The sequence below is a fragment of the Sinocyclocheilus grahami genome, unplaced genomic scaffold (assembly GCF_001515645.1).
Source record: "Sinocyclocheilus grahami isolate Dianchi unplaced genomic scaffold, SAMN03320097.WGS_v1.1 scaffold681.1, whole genome shotgun sequence".
Lineage (NCBI taxonomy): Eukaryota > Metazoa > Chordata > Actinopteri > Cypriniformes > Cyprinidae > Sinocyclocheilus > Sinocyclocheilus grahami.
Genome location: NW_015505860.1, coordinates 442,978 through 461,028, shown reverse-complemented (window position 1 = coordinate 461,028; position 18,051 = coordinate 442,978). Strand labels below are relative to the sequence as shown.

Below are 18,051 nucleotides of genomic sequence, written 5' to 3'. Positions count from 1 at the left end.
TTACTATTTCTCTCTAAAGTCAATGTTGACTATAGCAGTCAGGTACTTGATGCAAGAACCTTCTGAGGACCCAATCGATCCTTATGTAGTATCTAGCTGAGACTCCAGAATAACAGCAGATGAGATTAACCAATGCAATTTCAAGATATCCAAGGCACTCTTTTTGTTTGTTTTACCAAATGATAGTACAAATTCAAATCTTAATGCTGTTTCCTTTTTAAGAAATTCAAAAGCTGTCATTACTTTTATTCTGTAATAGGGGCCAATTAGTATTTTAACCCTATATGGACAGAACATCTTTTTGAAAGATTAGTTTAAGTGCGATATATCCAGCCCGTCCAAAGAGGATTAAGCGATAGCCTGTAGTCCTCCATGTTACAACACAAAACTGTACATGATATGTATTACAGAATGTATGCAGCATGGTTGTTTTTTCTTTTCTATTTCTTTGATCTTAAAAAAGAAAAATAAAGAAAAAAACATTTATAAAATAATGAACGATAAAACAGCAACACATTTACTAAACAACTAACCAACCAGGGACAATTTATTTTTAAAAATTAGCCAAAATATATCATGCATGCTGTCAAATTTTCCAAAATGGTGAAGAAAAAATAAAAAGTACACAACATGTAAATTATTGCACAAGAGAAAGGCTCCAAGTTTGCGTCAATGCAATAGTATTGCCCCGATACAGATCATGCATTCAACGGTAAATGAAAAGGGTGTGCTGGTGGTGCCAAGCACGTTGTCTCAGCCGCCACTGGACTAGCGAAACAGGGAAATCTACAAGGATGAGGGTGGGAGTGGGGTGTTATTCGCTGTTAACAGGCAAGTGAGCTACCACACTCCACCGCTACTCAGTTTTAATTTCGTTGTCCAATGCAAGGTCACTGTGCCATTTTTTCATGTGTTTCTCAAGGGTGCTGTACACACTAAAAGGCATATGACAGATTTCACATTTGTAAACGTCCTTGCCCACTTGCCCGTGCGTTTTCATGTGCCGTGTTAGCTTGCTGCTCTGAGCGCAGGCATAATTGCAGAGCGCACACTTATAAGGCCTCTCACCCGTGTGGCTGCGCCGGTGCACTGTCAGATTGCTGCAGTTTTTGAATATTTTGCCACAGTACTCGCAGGTGTCACTGCGTCGGCCATCTTTTGAGCTGGGCCGACCAGGACCCCCAAGGTGTGGCGTGCTGCCGCCACTACCAGTTCCGCTGCGGCCCGAGACGCCATCCAGGTCCCCTGGTGGCGTAGAGAAGCGCAGGCTTCCATTCTCTGAGGAGTGCTCTGAAGACGAGGCGAAAGGCGATTGTCTGGAGTCCCCGAAATTCAGAAAGGGGTCCTTCAGCTGCCGAGAGGCAGCATAGCCAGCCAACCACTGGGAATAGACATTCTCAGTATTGGGGATTGTAGAGGTGGAGAGGTCAAAGTCCTTCTCCAGCTTGATTCGTTTGGAGAAAGGACTACGTGAGCTGGGACTGCCCAGTAGGAGTTTCTTGGACAAACCAACAGAGGCAGACTCACTGGGGGATGAGCCTCGACCATTGATAGCTGAGCCACAGCCCTCATCCACTCTGTCTGATTCCAGAGCCGAGTCCTCATCACACATGTCCCTATGTGCATTATTGTCAGAGTTTAGGGCTCCTCGCTTGTGTTGATGAAATGCCTCACTGTAGTGCTGCATGCTGGCTGCCAAGCCCATGCCCTGCATAACCTCAGGCAGTGAACGTGGGATCCCGTCCTCACCCCCACCCAGACGTCTGCCGTTGTTCTCGTGGTGCCGTGCAGCCTCGAGGTTGAGGCTGAAGTGGTAGTTGTTTCTACCTCCCTCTCTCTCCAGCTCTTCCTCCTCTCCTTCCTCCTCTTCCTCTTCCTCCTCTTCTTCCTCCTCCTCCTCCTGTTCCTCTTCCTCTTCTTCCTCTCCATTCTCTGGAATCAGACGGTTGTTTTTACTTTTGAATTTGGCTACCACGGACTTGAGGGCATTACTGGCACTACCCACTAAATCGCTGGTTCCAGGCTCAGGGGAGCTGGCTGTGGACAAGCCATCGTCGGACTTGACCGTCATGGGCGATGACTTGTTCATGTGTGTCTTCATGTGCCGCTTCAGCTTGCTGGCCTGCGTACAGGCATGGTCGCACTGGTGGCACTTGTAGGGTTTCTCACCCGTGTGACTGCGTCGATGCACAACTAAATTACTCTGGAACTTGAAGGTCTTCCCACAGAACTCACAAGACTTGCTCTTCATGGGCGTGTTGGACTGTTGCGTAAGAGGGGTCGGGGTGGACTGAGAGCCAGAGGGGGACTGCATGGAAGGTAGAAGAGGGGTGGAGAGAAAGGGTGGCTTGGTTCCTGATTGGAATGGTTGTAGTAGCCGTTGCATAGGACTGGGCCTGTTGGGTGAGAGAGGAGGAGTTGACCCTGAGGTGTTACCAGCCAGCTCCCTCAATCTACGAGAGAAGTCCATAGCTGGCGGATCCATTGGTATGGGGTTGAGGCGCAGCACCCTGTCGAAGGCACTCGGGTGGTGGGTGGCCAAAGCCAGCTCCTCCGGGCTCAGGTGCTCCATGCGATGAGGGTCCAAGTGATGGCGGGGTGGAGGGCTAAAGAGAGGCGGCGTAGGGGGAAATCGACCCTCTCGAAGAGGGGGTCCGTCGTGTCCAGAGTTGGGTATCCGCAGCAGGTTGAATGGGCTTCCCTCTGGGAGATGGATGCCATGCAAGGGGGGCTGAGAAGAGCAATCTGCACCCATTCCTGAAGGAGCTCCCACACGGGGCGTGAGCGGACTTCCGCACTCACTCTCAAGGTAGATGCGGAAGCCATGAGTGTTCTGGGCATGTTGCAGCAGAAACCAGGCACTGCTGAACGGCTGCTTACAGGTTGTGCAAGTGTAGATGCTGGGTTCATCTTTACCTGCAAAACACAAAAGAGAAGAGTTCATTCTCTAACTGTACCAAAGAGATTAACTGCAACTCATTTAAAGGAAGAGCAGAATATAATAGAATATAATAGAATAGATCTCTAGATCTGCTACATGTGTTTGTTCGTACTCATTCCCCTTTCTCAGCTGCTCCCTAGTGTATTTCAGACCTACAAAAAAGCCTACAAATTATGTCTTAATCATTTATGAACCTCCCTCATCTCCTATCTAGACCCCAGGCCTATGTAGCCCTCCATACTAACAGTCTCTCATCGGCTTTAGCCCCTCAGCAGGCTAAAGTAAGTATCACATAACAGTAAACACAGCTCTTATTATAAACATGCTCCCAAACAGCACTACAGGCCAGAACCCAGTGGAGCAGATCTTTTCACAACACAAGACCAGACAAAGCACTGGTAGTCCAGCAGAGAAAGACTGTGTTGGGGTTTAGCTCAGGTCTTTGCATGGGGTGATACACTCCTGCTTTCGGCTGTACACAGTTCAGCCGGTTCTTGTAACAGTTGTCAGCAGAGCTATAAAAGCAAACAATAGTGCTCCCTCAAGCTGAACACTTTCATCCATGTACAAAAACAGATGAACAGGAAGCATACAGTAAACTAAATCTGGAAGGACTACAGAAATATATCCTGTAAAGGGGCAACAGAGGAAACATGCACATTGTTAAGAAGTGTTAAAGGTTACATTACACAAAATTCAGGTGTTTTAAGCCAGTGCAAAGCCATAGGAGAATAGGAACATTTGTTGCACACTGAAAAAAAATATTGTTTTGAAATTTGAATTATATTTAATAAATTGTCTGCTCTTCAAATGCAAGCTCAAAAAGATCAGTTTAAGCAACAATTGCTTAAAATGGAAATAAAGGATTCTACCAGTAGAATAGAGAAAAAGCAAAAAGAGAGACCATCTACTCCCTTACAGCTGAAACAGTAAAGTGTGTAGACAATTGACCATATGCACGATTACTTCCAGGTTTTAGATAAGCCAACTCAGTAATTTCCGGTTAACTGTACTGTGCCTTAAGGGAGTGCCCTTTGCTCGGTTTCTCTACATAATCCATTCACAATTTGGAGAAAAGTTTTGTTTGTCTAAGAGAACCAAATGTCCACATATACCATTTCAGGAATGACAAACACGAATGTTAAATTTACACGAGTGAATCCGTTAAATCATGCCGCGAGTCATTACTATGATTGACAGTGGCAACGGAATGAATCATCTGACCAGCCGATGTCAAAATAGAGCTGTGCATTAAGCGATTGAGACTAAATTCAGACTAACAAAACTACAGCAGCAACAAGTCTGTGTTGGATAAAACTTAAACGATGTAGTTGTTAAATTAAATTGAAACATTTCAAAATATTGAATGCACTATTTAATTCTTATGCTTATTTAATTTGTATTTAACTATGTAGGTATTTAAATAATTCAGCATTATAGGCTGTTGTCTGGCCTTATTTATTTATTTATTTTAAAATGACAAGTGACTTTGTGACTTCTTGCACTTTATATTCTGTGCGATAAAGTACAAAAATTTGTTGTAATATTTATTTTATTATAAATCAAAAAGCAAGACGTGAAAAAAACAGGGAGTTGAAATGGCAGCTGCAGCCAATGAGCCCAAGGGCAAAGTGATTAGGCTATATTTAGTTTTGTTTTTTTATTAAGTTAATTTAGGAAAACATTTGGAGCATTTTTTGTTCGTCAAATAAGTTTTTGTTTTTTAAAGTAACGACCAAGCGGCCAGCGGCAGACAGTGAGCTGATCATAGCCTGTTATAGGTCATAGCCATAGCATGTTTGATCAGTTTAGCCTTCTCAAATCCTCACGACTTGCCTAAAATAAAATCTATAGATAAAAAACTGTTCAAATAACAATGTTTAAACGTTAAACCTAGATAAATGTGCGCTGTTAGGCGCATATCCAATAGTTTGTACTGAGAGTGGAAGCTGAAGCGCGCTTTGAAGGACATGAAGTCGCCAGTGAGATCACTTGCATTTTTTTCAGTGGAAACAACTTTAAATAGCCTATGCGTTATTTTTGCTCATAAAGAGTAATACATGATTCGGAACTGCAAAGTGTCTACTTGTTTTGTGTGCACTCACAATATCAACAAAACGTTGTGCTTTTATACTGCCGTTTCGGTCTTGAAAAGAGCGCTTCACAAAAATGAACCAAAACTCAGCGAATACACGCCTCACAGACATGATAAATATATCTATAGAAACCTTTAAATTACTACTTAACAAGCCTTTTGCCTGTGCTTTGTGGCAAGCTTAATTGATGGATGTCTAAGATATTAAAATAAGGAGAAGCCTAAAACATGAATGAAAAGTGAACCTTTAATAAAGTGAATTTTACTGATGAGAAATAATAAAGGCTTTAAAATTTTATAAGATTTTACAAATGTATTCATGGCTATGAAAGTAAGATATTGATTATCGAGAATACCATTACGATGTCATTTAAGAGATTAGACTAACTGCTAGATAGTGTTTATTTGTCAGCATTTAAATGTAGGATACAGTTACGTGTCTGGGTAGCCTACTTTTCTGGGATTACCAGACTCTGCATATAAATTTATATGTTCTTTAATAACATAAAAGAATATGTTAATTCCGCTATCATTATTTATGGTGTTGCAATTATTTTGTTTCTCAGTTTCTGATAAGAATGAGGCAGGAGAGGTTTCTGTGAGAGTCTCTACCTATAGCACATATATAAAAATGAGCTTCACCGGAAGATTATGAGCTGGCTTATCTTTATCCGGAAGTTCTAAATAGCGCTCCGTGCATATGGTCAATTGTCACAGCAAAGGAACATTTAAAACAATAATTGACTTTCAATGGCACGTTGACAATGACCGGTGATTTTCCTCCCATTGCATTTGTAATCTCATTTAATGTTTCTGACTCCTCCATCACCTCATTTATGAGATTAAATAATAAAGGAGGCTGGAAACAAGAGCCTTTCATCATTAAACAGACTGTACTGAATGCAATGTTACCCATTTATGATTTTTTTTTTGTCTCTGCATTTTGGAGGAACTGATACATTATATTCTTTAAAAAAAAAAAAATCTTTAAAAACTAGCAGATGCCAATTGTCTGGTCCCTGTTAGCAAATTAACAGATGCTTTTACAACTTTTTCAACACTTGTACCACACATGTACATACTTACATATGTACATATTTAGTATTATAAAAATGGTTAAACATATTAACAAAAAAGGGAAAAAACATCTTTATCACTACAAAACATATTGGAGGAAAAAACATACACCTCTCATAAATATGCCCAAGTCTAAATGTTTTATCTAGATCAGATGGAAAGCTGTCAAAAGCTACAGAACCATTTTTGATAATTGCACTGAATAAATTCGTAAATACATTTTTTTTTATAAAGTGCTGCAAATGGCATTTGCACCATAAACAGGTAAACAAGCAGCAGGTTCAGGTTGCCTATAGCTAAAAAACACACGATTAACTCACAAATGGCAATGAAATTGATATTTTCATGAGGTAATGAGTGGCCGTTTCAACTTTGAAAATTACCAGCGTTAAAAGGGATGTTACATGCAAGGTACAGATATTTACCTACGCTCCCAAAAACGCAAGGTCAAGCAGTCAGGAAAAGAGCCATCATCCACATAGGAACCACAACAACAAACAGCAAAAATGGACAGGGGAGATGGATTTAACTCCCCCCCCACAAGCCAGAGGTCTCTAAACTGCTATCATGTACTGTTTACAACCATCCCGAGAGAAAGAGGGTAGAGGGAAAAAAGCGAAAAATGGAGAGATGGCGGAAAGAAAGGCTGAAAGAGGTGCTGAACGGAGCCGAACAGGCAGTGTGCACTCTTTCATCTCATTTGTTTTCCTCAGAGGGGCTTTCTCTGAAGTCTTCAATAGCCAGCAAAGCATGTAACGAGGCAAGGCCTTTCTGCTGCTCAGAGGAGGAAAGGCAGGCCAGAGCCACTGTGGGTTTTCTCAGATAATCCTGTTAATGCACACAAATGGGGGTGGTTCTGGAAGGCTCTGTGGCGGGCAGAAAGCCACCTCCGGACATCGCTGCACCCTTTTGTGCTGCCATCATTTTGTCTCTGCCTTGGCACTTCTTAAACATGGTAAACGAAAACGCACACCCACTCTACATGAGAAATATGGGCAACAAATAAATGATAGTGTTTAGGAATGATTGTTAGGAATAATATGAGTAAAGCTCAAAATAATATAAAACGTGGTGACGTATACCAGTGTTTCCCAAACTTTTGTTATCATTTTAAACCCTATCAGTAACATCAAACCATAAATGTGTTCTATTTTACTCAACTTATACTGGATATCATTTAGTATTATCATCATTTTTTTTAAGTGTACATATTTAAGGTCACTCACTGAGCAGCTTCCTAGCTTTTTAATAAAACAGCGGAACTTGTTTGTCTTTCACTGAGAACTGAAAGGGAATATATAAGAGGAACTTTTTCTGAGAAAGATTTATTTTAAATCAATCCAGATGAGATATACAGTATATTTATTAATTAAAGGTGAAAGACCAAAATCAAAATCTTTCCAAATAACCCCGGAACCTGCACATATCCCTGGAATATATTAAAGACAAAGCCATTCAGACTTGACAGACAAATCTGACAGACATTTTAAAAAATTAATAAATAATCAAATAAAAAAATAACCCAAGGTCCCAGAACAAGAGAGCAATGGTGACGATATCACACGCCAGATTTCAGCTAGCTGACAGAGATGGGCAGTGAGGGAGGTGACGGTTGATGTGAACAGAGAGAAAAATAACAGCACATTGCTGCTCTGAGGCCCTGCCACCCACGAGCACCTCCTGACAATCTCACTCATGACCAACAGCTGAAAGCCCTGCACCAAATCAAGACTGCGCACTACTTTATATCAGGGGGGTTGATGCAAAGGCCAGCTAAATTATGGATCATTACAATCTGCAGAAATTACATTTAATTGCTGCCACCTGCAGAGGGTTTAACCTAGATTACATTTTTGTATTATCATGCAAAGGGTATTTTTCACTCCTGCCACACAGCTACAACTGTAATGGCTATCTGTTGTTGTCGAGGTTGAGGGAGAGTTTTAATTCGCCTCATGTCGTACACAAAACCCAATTTGCTTTCAATATAGGGTCTTCAGAAGGTTCAGTTCTTTAAATAGACTTTGAGGGCCTGCCGACTCCTCACCAGCCACAGGGATCTCTGAAAGACAGGTTACTGCATCTCCACGTTTAACAAGGGCCCGCTTCATTTCATTACACATGGCAACACTCAGCGGAATATGTAATCATCTTTTTCACATGACATTTTGAATATCCAACTAGACAAATAATTGCGTCAATAATTGATAGCTTCACACAGGTGGCGATATTATTGACTGGCGTGCCTCTCGCAAGCACCGGCATGTGCCATGCGGGCATCGTGCTAGGCACGCTCACAGCCAGGTTCTTCTTCTGACAAAACTGTCACAATCTGTTCCGATGACAGGAGTCGGCGAGCCACCGACAGGTGCTCCAATAATCTGCTATTAGACTCTGAAGATTTTACTGGGTGGAATTAAAAGCAGCAGCCTGCCAAAGAAATTAGCCTCCCCCTCCTTTTGGTCTAATTTAAATTGTCTCAAGAGAGTTGAAAGAATATTCTTTGTGTCATTGACTGTCTTTTTGAGAGGAGAAGTCGAGAGCTGAGCATTTGAGACGGATGGGCAGAAAAAGCAGATGAGGGACTCGTGGGTTCACAGCTGTTTAATGTGCGCAACTACGTGGCTCGAGTCTCTCGGCCACCGCTAAGTGCACAAATTTGCTAAATGTAACGATAATCTGTGCCTTGACACTCAGAGTCAGAGCATTTAATAGAGAAATTCGGAAAGCGGCCTTGCTCTAATTTTCACAGATTCCTCAGTTAATTAGAAAGCTCTCCAATTTGCAGTGAAAGCGGGTCAGTCCGGACAAGCTGGCAAGCCGCGACGTTCGAGGCAGAGACTGCCGGTGACAGTTGTTGGACTGGTCTGCAGGAGCTGGCAGCACCACGGCTACTTACAGACGGATGCGAGCGCTCAGTGCATTGCTGGCAGTTTTTACACAGGGAAATGTCAGAGCAATGTTACAGCACAGAGCCACGGGAAAACAAGAACACCCCCCACAGCTCCCCCCCAACCAACCTGCCAACCACATCCTCACAGGACCGACTAATCCAGCTAAATCACTACACACACACACACATACACACACGCATTAAACTTCAGTTAGATAAAGCCACACTGAATGATCTTGACAAAAAGTAAGGCTGTATTACAGAGCGGTGATGGCTTGGCAGAGAGTGACTGGTGCCCATGATGAAACCGGAGACATGGAGGAAGGAAATATGTTGTGAGCCCCCCCCCATCCACCCAATTCCCCCCTTGCTGAGTTCTGCATCTTACGCAGGAAAACTGTAGCACACCAAACAGATAGCTTTACAGTGCAAAAATAACCAAAAAGTGTCAAGTTATGACTCGTGCAAAATTCAGACAGCTCGTCTGGGGCGCAAAACGTATAAAATCCACCTAGGGGACAGGTCAGCCTTATTTTATTGCAAAAGTGCACTCAAACACACACACACAGCCTGTTTGTTGGTACGGGAAAGGCGTTGTGTTAGTTACACAAGTGCATTTACAAATGAAAAATAGTTTTGCCGTCATACCAATTTCATTAAAATACACTTAAATACAGCTAAGTGCATGAAACTGATGGATTTATCTTGACTGACACACATGAATGACTGACACGTATAGATGGAGAGCGTGTATATTTGGAGTAATGTCTAATGTTGGCTTTGTTAAGAGAGCGGGGTGCATTTCTATGTGTGCCGTCTGGATCGATGGCGCTGGCAGACTAAGATGAATGCCAGATTAAAACAGCTCGGGCAGCCCAATATCCCCGACATGCAGATTCATCCATTGTTCTTCCTCCCACCACTAAAAAATCCACCCCCCTCACTCACACACGCACACAAACGGCGTCCGCAGCAAACAAAAGCACCGGATACGAACGCACTTGCATACAGTGATTCAAAACCTCCTACATGCAAAAGCGCAGGTCATTTGAACAGTTGCTGATATTTCGCAGGCTGTACTCTCAGCCTTCCATCTCGACAGCTTCACTGCTGTCACTAGCCGAGAATGCGGCTCCTTTTGTTTTGTCCTTGACGATTGTGTTAAGATTCAACAGCTCTCAGAGATAATGGTAATTGAAGTAATGCAACAATGCAGTAACGGGATTACTGAATGCAGGGGGAGAAAGGACAATGCCATGTAATATCATTTTTGAATTTTATCAGCGACTTATGCTTTCAAGAGCCTCTGCATATATTTGTGTTTGAGGTGTCCCTTCACCTCTGCACCTGCTCAAGTCTCAAAGTTATGACATTACAATATAAGCATTACATTTTCATAAAGTAAATTAAGAACAATGCATATGAATCCTGTTAACACTGACAAAAAAATACATTTAATAAATCAATCAATGTCAAACTTTTTAATCTAGATTTTGGGTAAAAAAAATGTAAATTTAAATTCTATAAATGTGCATGATAAAGTGCACATTACCGTTCATAGGTTTTGGGGTCATTTTTTATAAAGGTGCTTACCAAGGCTGTATTTATTAATCAAAAATAGAGTAAAATGGGTAATATTGTGAAATATTATTACAATTTAAAACAACTGTTTTCTATGTTAATATGTTTTATTATTATGTAATTTATTCTTGTGATGGCAAAGCTGAATTTTCAGCAGCCATTGCTCTAGTCTAGTCTTTTGTGTTTGTTAAAAAAAAATAATAATCCCACTTTTGATTAGTAGTGTATATCAAGATTCTGTAGCTGATCAACATTAATTTAAAGTTATTTGCAATCACTTTTTGCTTTTGCTTATTCGTGATGAATTGTTCTGCAGTGTGACAAATTAATTTTTAAAAGTACAAATAAGTAAAATACATGCACTTTTTAAAAATTGTTGTACTAATCTAACTAGTCATACTAATTTTTCTCATTTACACACACACACTTATAAGTAATAAACAATAGCAAAATGCTGCTTAAAATACTTTTACAAGAAGCATAGCATGAACATGCTGCAGGACATGATAACCTTATTTAATGTTGACTACACATATATTAAAAAGTGAACATTGTTGTCTTTTGATTTGATTAGATATAGAAGAAGAAGAAGAAGAAGAAGAAAAAAAATATTAACTAATTCTGACCAGAGCAAGACATCTAATGGGTGTCTGTGTTTAATGCGCGTGTCAGTGCTTAGGTCATGTGTGTCTCTGGCTTGTATCAGTATTCCTCCAAGCAGTCTGGCTGGGTCGGCCCAGCACCGCTCTCACACACTCGGCTCTTTGTCCGGTTCCAGACTCTTTGTGGTGTGCCAAGTGACTGGCCACAAACAAAGGCCTGTTTGACCAACACTTGCTCACTGACAAAGCTGGACAGAGGAAGAACCATAAAAATCCCACAAAAGACTCCAAGACACTTCTCACACTGTGTGTCCTCCAAACCTAAACATTATGCATTTCTACCCGACTCGGCAAAAGAACACACACTAATATCTAAACAATGAGATGTAATGTGCCCATTAACTGCGCTTTCCAAAAATACGGAGAGAGGGAAAAAAGACTGATTTAAAAGAGATACTGTGATAACTAGAGCTGGTGCTCCTGGGCAGAAACATCTCAGTAATTAACCTGGACAGGCCGGCAAAAATCTGACTTTCACATTTATTAACTTTAGCCATCCCAAACCCTGATTAGACGCCTTTTTACTTTCACCTCAGCAAGAGGATGAGCAGCTGGGTCACATTTCAAGTCCCAAACAAAAAAACTTTCACTAATGACAGAAAATATTATGTATAATGTACAATATAATGTATGTGTGGAGTTAAGAAATAAACTTAAAATCTATGACACTTGCAACTTTTAAAGAAAAGGTGTAAAAGAGTGTATAGCAACAATTCATGATGGGTCAATCGCCCCGGGGATAAAATATGGGTTAAAATGAAAAATCCTAATGGAATTCCCTCTCCACATTAAGCAAGTAATCCTAGCATCAACTCATTCCAACGAACACCATGTCTCCCATCTGCCTGCCTGCCGGCCAGCAAGCGCAATTAAGAGCGGGAGAGATTTCCACACACCTGACTCCCCTCTCCGTATCATTATTACAGTGAGGAGAGACGTGTCCCCTCCAATCAGAAATACACACCGCTAAACAGGGCCTGCCCAGCTAATGATAACCACAGAGAGTGGCATACATTTCCCTCTCAAGCCAGTCAAATCAAACCCAGCTGATCAGTAACGTGTGCACGTATTCTGTTATTGCTGAATACGAGAAGTTGATTTCAGTATTTAAGAGCAACAATGAGGCTAATTTCACAATCCTCTTGGTGTGTCATTAGGTGCTGCTGTACAATCTGCCACACAAGAATGAAGACAAAACACAATTACCCCTGAGTGCTTTTAAAGAACTAGGATATAAAAGCATTATTGTTTTGGCTACAAGGCCAATCAGGACTTTATATGTGCGTAAATGTATATTTGCGCATGTGAGACACACGTGAACATGTCGTAGTTGGTTTGACTTGTGTGCCAGATAGTTCCAGAGTCCCTGCTGTGATCCACATTGTGCTTCTCTGCACCCTTTGGCACTGCTGGTGGGTCATCCACACATATTCACAATATAATATACATATATATGCATGTATACCCTCAAATAGCATTATATTTGTGCAATATTTATGTATAATTATGTTGCATCATATAACAAAATATCAAACCAAGTGGCATTTATTTTCATTCTAAAACATACATTAAAAAAATCCCAAAGCAGCTAAAGATACTGTTCAAAAGTTTGGGGTCAGTAAGATTTTTTTTAAACAATTGTAATACAATTTTAAAAATTGTGATACTTTTATTCAGCAAGGATATGTAACGTATGTATGTAACATTAATCAAAAGTGAAGTACATCAAAATTAAAGACATTTATAATGTTACAAAATAATTATACTTCAAATGAATGCTGTTCTTTTGAAAGTTCTATTCATAAAAGAATCCTTCAAAAAATATTCGGTAACACTTTATTTTGATAGTCCACTTTAGACATTCTACTACCTATAAACAACTTTGCAACTACATGTGAACTAGCAGTCATTATAGTATTAGTAGACCGTCTGCTTAATATCTATTAACACTTTATTTTGATGGTCGCTCAACAGACGTTCTGCTGACTATAAGTAACTTTTCAAGTACAGCAACTTTTTCTACTAACCCAAATCTAACAGTCTACAAATGCTCTAATGAGAGTTATTTGTCATGTAATAGCGAAGTTACTTACAGTTAGTAGAATGTCTAACGTGGACTATCGAAATAAAGTGTTACCAAATATTACACAAAAATATTAACCAACTGTTTTCAACAATGATGATAATAAATGTTTTTTTGCATCAAATCAGCAAATTAGACTGATTTACTGGAGTAATGGATGCAGAAAATTCCGCTTTACCATCTCGGGAATTAATACAATTTTAAAATATATTAAAATAGAAAACAGCTATGTTGAATTTTAATAATATTTCACAGTATTACTGATTCTATTGTATTTTTGATCAAATAAATGGAGCCTTGGTTAACATAAGAGACGACTTCTTTTAAAAACATTTAAAAATCTTACCGAGCCCAAACTATTGAACAGTAAAATTGTGTAGACACTTTCTATTGTTCTAAACAGGACACCTGTGTGAACAGTACACCCTTTACAAATCATTTAGAGACCATTTAAATAAAAATGACTGCAAACATGGCTTTATAAAGCGATGTTCTAAACACAGCTCTAGCATCATGTGTTTGCAGATATTATTTGTTATAATACAGTGATATTGTTCTAATACAATGACATTCATACACCTAACTTAAGTGTCCAAAAGTGTCTAAATACTATACATATATGAAGACTGAACAACTCAAGTGAAACCTTTTCTTTAACCAGCAGTCAAACATCCTCTGCTCATGCATGTGAATGTAGGGAGTGTGTGTATCTTAATGATAACTTCATGTAGAAGCAGCCCAGGAACTGTACTGGGGATCCGCTTTACCACTGGGGGACATGCCTGGAGAGCAGAAGCCCCAGAGAGACAGATGGAGTACTCTTGGCGGAGACACCCGTGAACAATGAACAAAAACATTGTTCTGTCACTCGGATTATTGGGTGTGCGAATCAGGCTTCCGTAGACACTGGAATGGATTGTTTAAAAATGAATTCCTGCATAACCTCATAAACATAATTATAATAATACAGTCAGAGCCTCTTAAACTGTGTTTATGATTGTAATTAAATGACCAAACCTTTATATAACCATCAGAGCGTAAAACCGTCTGCACATCCTCTCTCTCTCTCTCTCTCTCTCTCTCTCTCTCTCTCTCTCTCTCTCTCTCGTGAGGAGAGAACCTCACTGCTGATGGTGGCAACTGTTGACTACTCTTAACCCAAAACGTCAAAATTATAGAGAGCACAAATTACAGCATAGAAGGGTTGTGTGCTTTGCTCTTTTCCTTTTTTTTAAACGAAGGGGAAAATGCTTAGAGAAATACCAGCATCCAGATGCACTCACACATATATGGGACCCTAGAAAGAATGACAAGACTGTAGAGGATGGGAAAGAAAAAGTGACATTCATTGTCATAAATAGCCTAATTAATCACTGTGAAAACTACTACACTGATCCAAATGCAATTAATTACACCTAGATTAATTTATTCTTGTGGAGGAACACAGGCTTTGTGCCCAAAATTATTACTGCTGAAAAAGTCATTATTATTGGAATTAGATCGCAGATGCAGTCTGAGAATTACAAAAGATTTGAAAAGATTTGGCTGAGTACTAATTAAGCCTTAGCACTCATTTAACCCACACAGCATCAGTGTTGCTCAAACACATAGATCATTCCTATAAAAATGCAGCAAACCGGTACATTTCGCAACCGGGGCTTTGGCTGCAGCCTCTGAAGCACAGATCATGGAGAATTCTTTTCTTCATTGCCTCTCTCGGAGCCAGAGAGAACGAGGGAATGAAATAGAGGGGAGGAAGGGAGGGGGGAGCCGAGTGAGATATTCACAGCACGTTCTGCATAAATGTATCACTGCATCTGTAAGGAAGAGAAATTGGAGCTGCGCAGAGCTGGGGCCCGGGGCATGGCTTCAGACACTGTCAAAACATTTTCAGCCATTTTAATTAGAGGACCAAAGCCAGTTCTGAGGCTCCATAACATTTGCTTTCACATAATTGCACTTCGCTCAGCGTTTTCGCCCTTTCTGTCCCCCATCGTATTCAACTTGGGCAATTCATATTTCCATTAAGGCTTTTTTGTGCTTTTTCAATTTGAATATATTTTCTTATAGGACATTCAAACATTCATGAATAGCGTGTCCTACGGTGGCTGAACAGCTGGAAGTCTGTTCACTTGTACTTCATTAATTATTCAGCTACCTTCAGCTCTGTCACTGTAGTATAGTGTATATGAAGTACAGTACACGAGAGGTTTCCAGTGAGTTTTTTTAACTCTTATTCTGCATTTTGGACATGCAGACCAGGGCAGTCAGCAGCAGCAGCTGTCGACCACAGAAGATCACTCATCGGCCTTATAGTACCATCATAAAGCTCAGCAAACAACAGGTACTGGCCTCATGCCCTTGGAAAGACACACATACATAAAACAAAACACTCTAACAAGCCGCTATTTTTTCATGTTAGCAATAGGCATGCAAGTATAACTCTTTATTTGCTCTAATGGATTATGTTTAAAAATTTCAAATGAGCAATAAAATCTGTCTAGCTATTTTCACACAAAATAATGTTAAAAGAAGCAAACTCGTTAGAGAAAACAAAAAGTTAAAAATTTGTTTGACAGACAGAATTTTTTTTTTCGATAGATATTAGCCAATACCACAGCGGTGTTTAACAGTAGCCCAGATACCATGATGTATCTACCATTATGGTCAGCCAGCTCATCTGAGGGATTAAAAGAAATATCTTTATCAATAAGGATAGCAACTCCCCTTTTTCTATACTAGGAAATAAGGAGTAAAAAGATTGTGAGTCCCATCTTCTGCGTAATTTAGTGTGGTCAGAGGCATTGAGAATGGGTTTCCTGCAAAAAGACAATTTTAGCTTGTAAGCCATCCAGGTGAGTTATCACTTTGTTAAGCTTAGAAGGACGGCCAAGACCTTTTACATATATATATACAGAGATGTTGAAAATGAACAAAAATAATGGATTGTGCAATGCATAATATATAGCCACAACAGTAGGAAAAGGAGAGAGAAAAAATTATAAAATAAAATATTCTGAAAAACACCAAAAAAACCTGTAAACCCCACCCACTCCAACACCTCCCTCAACCAGATGTATGCAAGACCATGCCATGATGCCAAAAATGCCACGAATGGCAAAATGGTTAGAATCAAGTCAAATCAGTTTCAAATCAAACTATAGACAGACTACAGACCAACGCATGGTGAAAAACAAACAGCGATTTTTACGAGTGAAGAAAAAATGATGGCAGGATGACGAAAGACGAATCGAAGTGGACCCTAATAATGAAGGCGCCTTGGTGGCTGTCCAGGTTTGGGCTTTGGCTGGAGTGACCTATGAGCTCGATTGAGCAGCGATCTTCCAAGATCAACAGGTCGTGGGGAAAGTTCGAAACAGTAATCTGCTTGATCTGCTTTTGAGATCCTTGCACTTTAAAGATAGAGAGTTAACCTAGGTTTGAAGTTTGGTACACTGTTTGGTAGTTACAAGGCACACGAGAGTATCACTCGCGGCCGTCGTCGAGTCCTCAGCGGCTCTCATACTCTCCTTTTGTGAACTAAGCGACTGCTGTATTGTGGCAACAGCCGAAGTCAACTCTTCTTTAACACCATTTATGTATGATTGTAGACCACTAATCGCACTTTCAATCTTAACACAAATGTAATTTTTCATGGATTCGAGGGATTGTTTGAACATTTCAGCTGAGAGTGATTCCCCCTCAGGTCATCCGAGCTAGCCCGCGTCTCTTTGCCGCCTAGTTTGCTGCCAGAAGCTGCCATTATACACACAATATCCACTAACTTTGTGCCAGTGTGTGTTCATAAATCTTACACTGAAAAAATAAATGAAATAAACTTCTAGGTCTGTTTATTATTTACTTGAAATTTCACCTGCGAGGAGCTTACTAAAAATGCGCAACAGCCCGTTTAGATGTTGAAATAACAATGTTATCATGAATTCTTTTGGTCAAAGTAATCTGTGTAGTGAAAATATGATACTGTGAAAGCCCTAGTTTAGATCATTTGCATGTGAACTCTAGAATTTATTCTAAAAGCTGACTGGCCCTTTTAACTGAAAGCCAGGTCTTACATCTGCCTTATTAAACGTTACGATTTTTCTTATACATTATCCTACAAGTGGTCCATCTCCTCCCCATTATACTGTCTCTGGTATCTCTCTCTTTTGCTCTTATTCATTCAGGTTCAGGTGTTTGTTTTTCCCAGCCCAGACTGTCTTTGGAAATGTTTTTTTCTCCACTATCTGGCTGCAGGTCTGCACTGACTCAACCTCATGGGTTCAGAAAGGGGCAGGGTGGAGGGGGGGAGTTGATGAGAGAAAAAGAGAAAGAAAAGAACAAAAGGAAAAGTTAAACCTGTAAGTCAGAGCCGTTTTTTGAATTGATTACTGTGCTAAAACTAATGTAAAATATTAATTATTAATTGCAACAGGAATATGTAAATATTCAATAGCTGTAAATATATGTTTCAGAATAAAACCAGAATATGTAAAAAATCTGAATATGTCAAATTTTGTGCACGTAAACAAAAACACATTGACTGGAAAACACTGTGTAGGCTTCAGCCAGTTTCACCATTTCATCTCTCAGCATTTTCTCTCTCTCTCTCTCTCTTTCTCTCTGTATTAGAAAACAGTCTTCAAATATATTCAACCAAGAGCAACAATCAATAAAAGGACATTTTTAACACACACATATATATATATATATATATATATA

The 18,051-nt window shown here is 40.0% G+C and overlaps 1 protein-coding gene across 1 annotated transcript in view; it reads right to left on the bottom strand.

Moving 5' to 3' along the window:
• Positions 1 to 324: 324 nt before the first annotated feature.
• Positions 325 to 18,051, bottom strand: part of LOC107559339 (B-cell lymphoma/leukemia 11A-like) — a 59,279-nt gene continuing 41,552 nt past the window's right edge. The window contains exon 3 of the mRNA XM_016243124.1: positions 325 to 2,916. Coding sequence (XP_016098610.1) covers positions 857 to 2,916 — 2,060 coding nt within the window. The 3' untranslated portion in view covers positions 325 to 856. The remainder of the gene's footprint in view (positions 2,917 to 18,051) is intronic.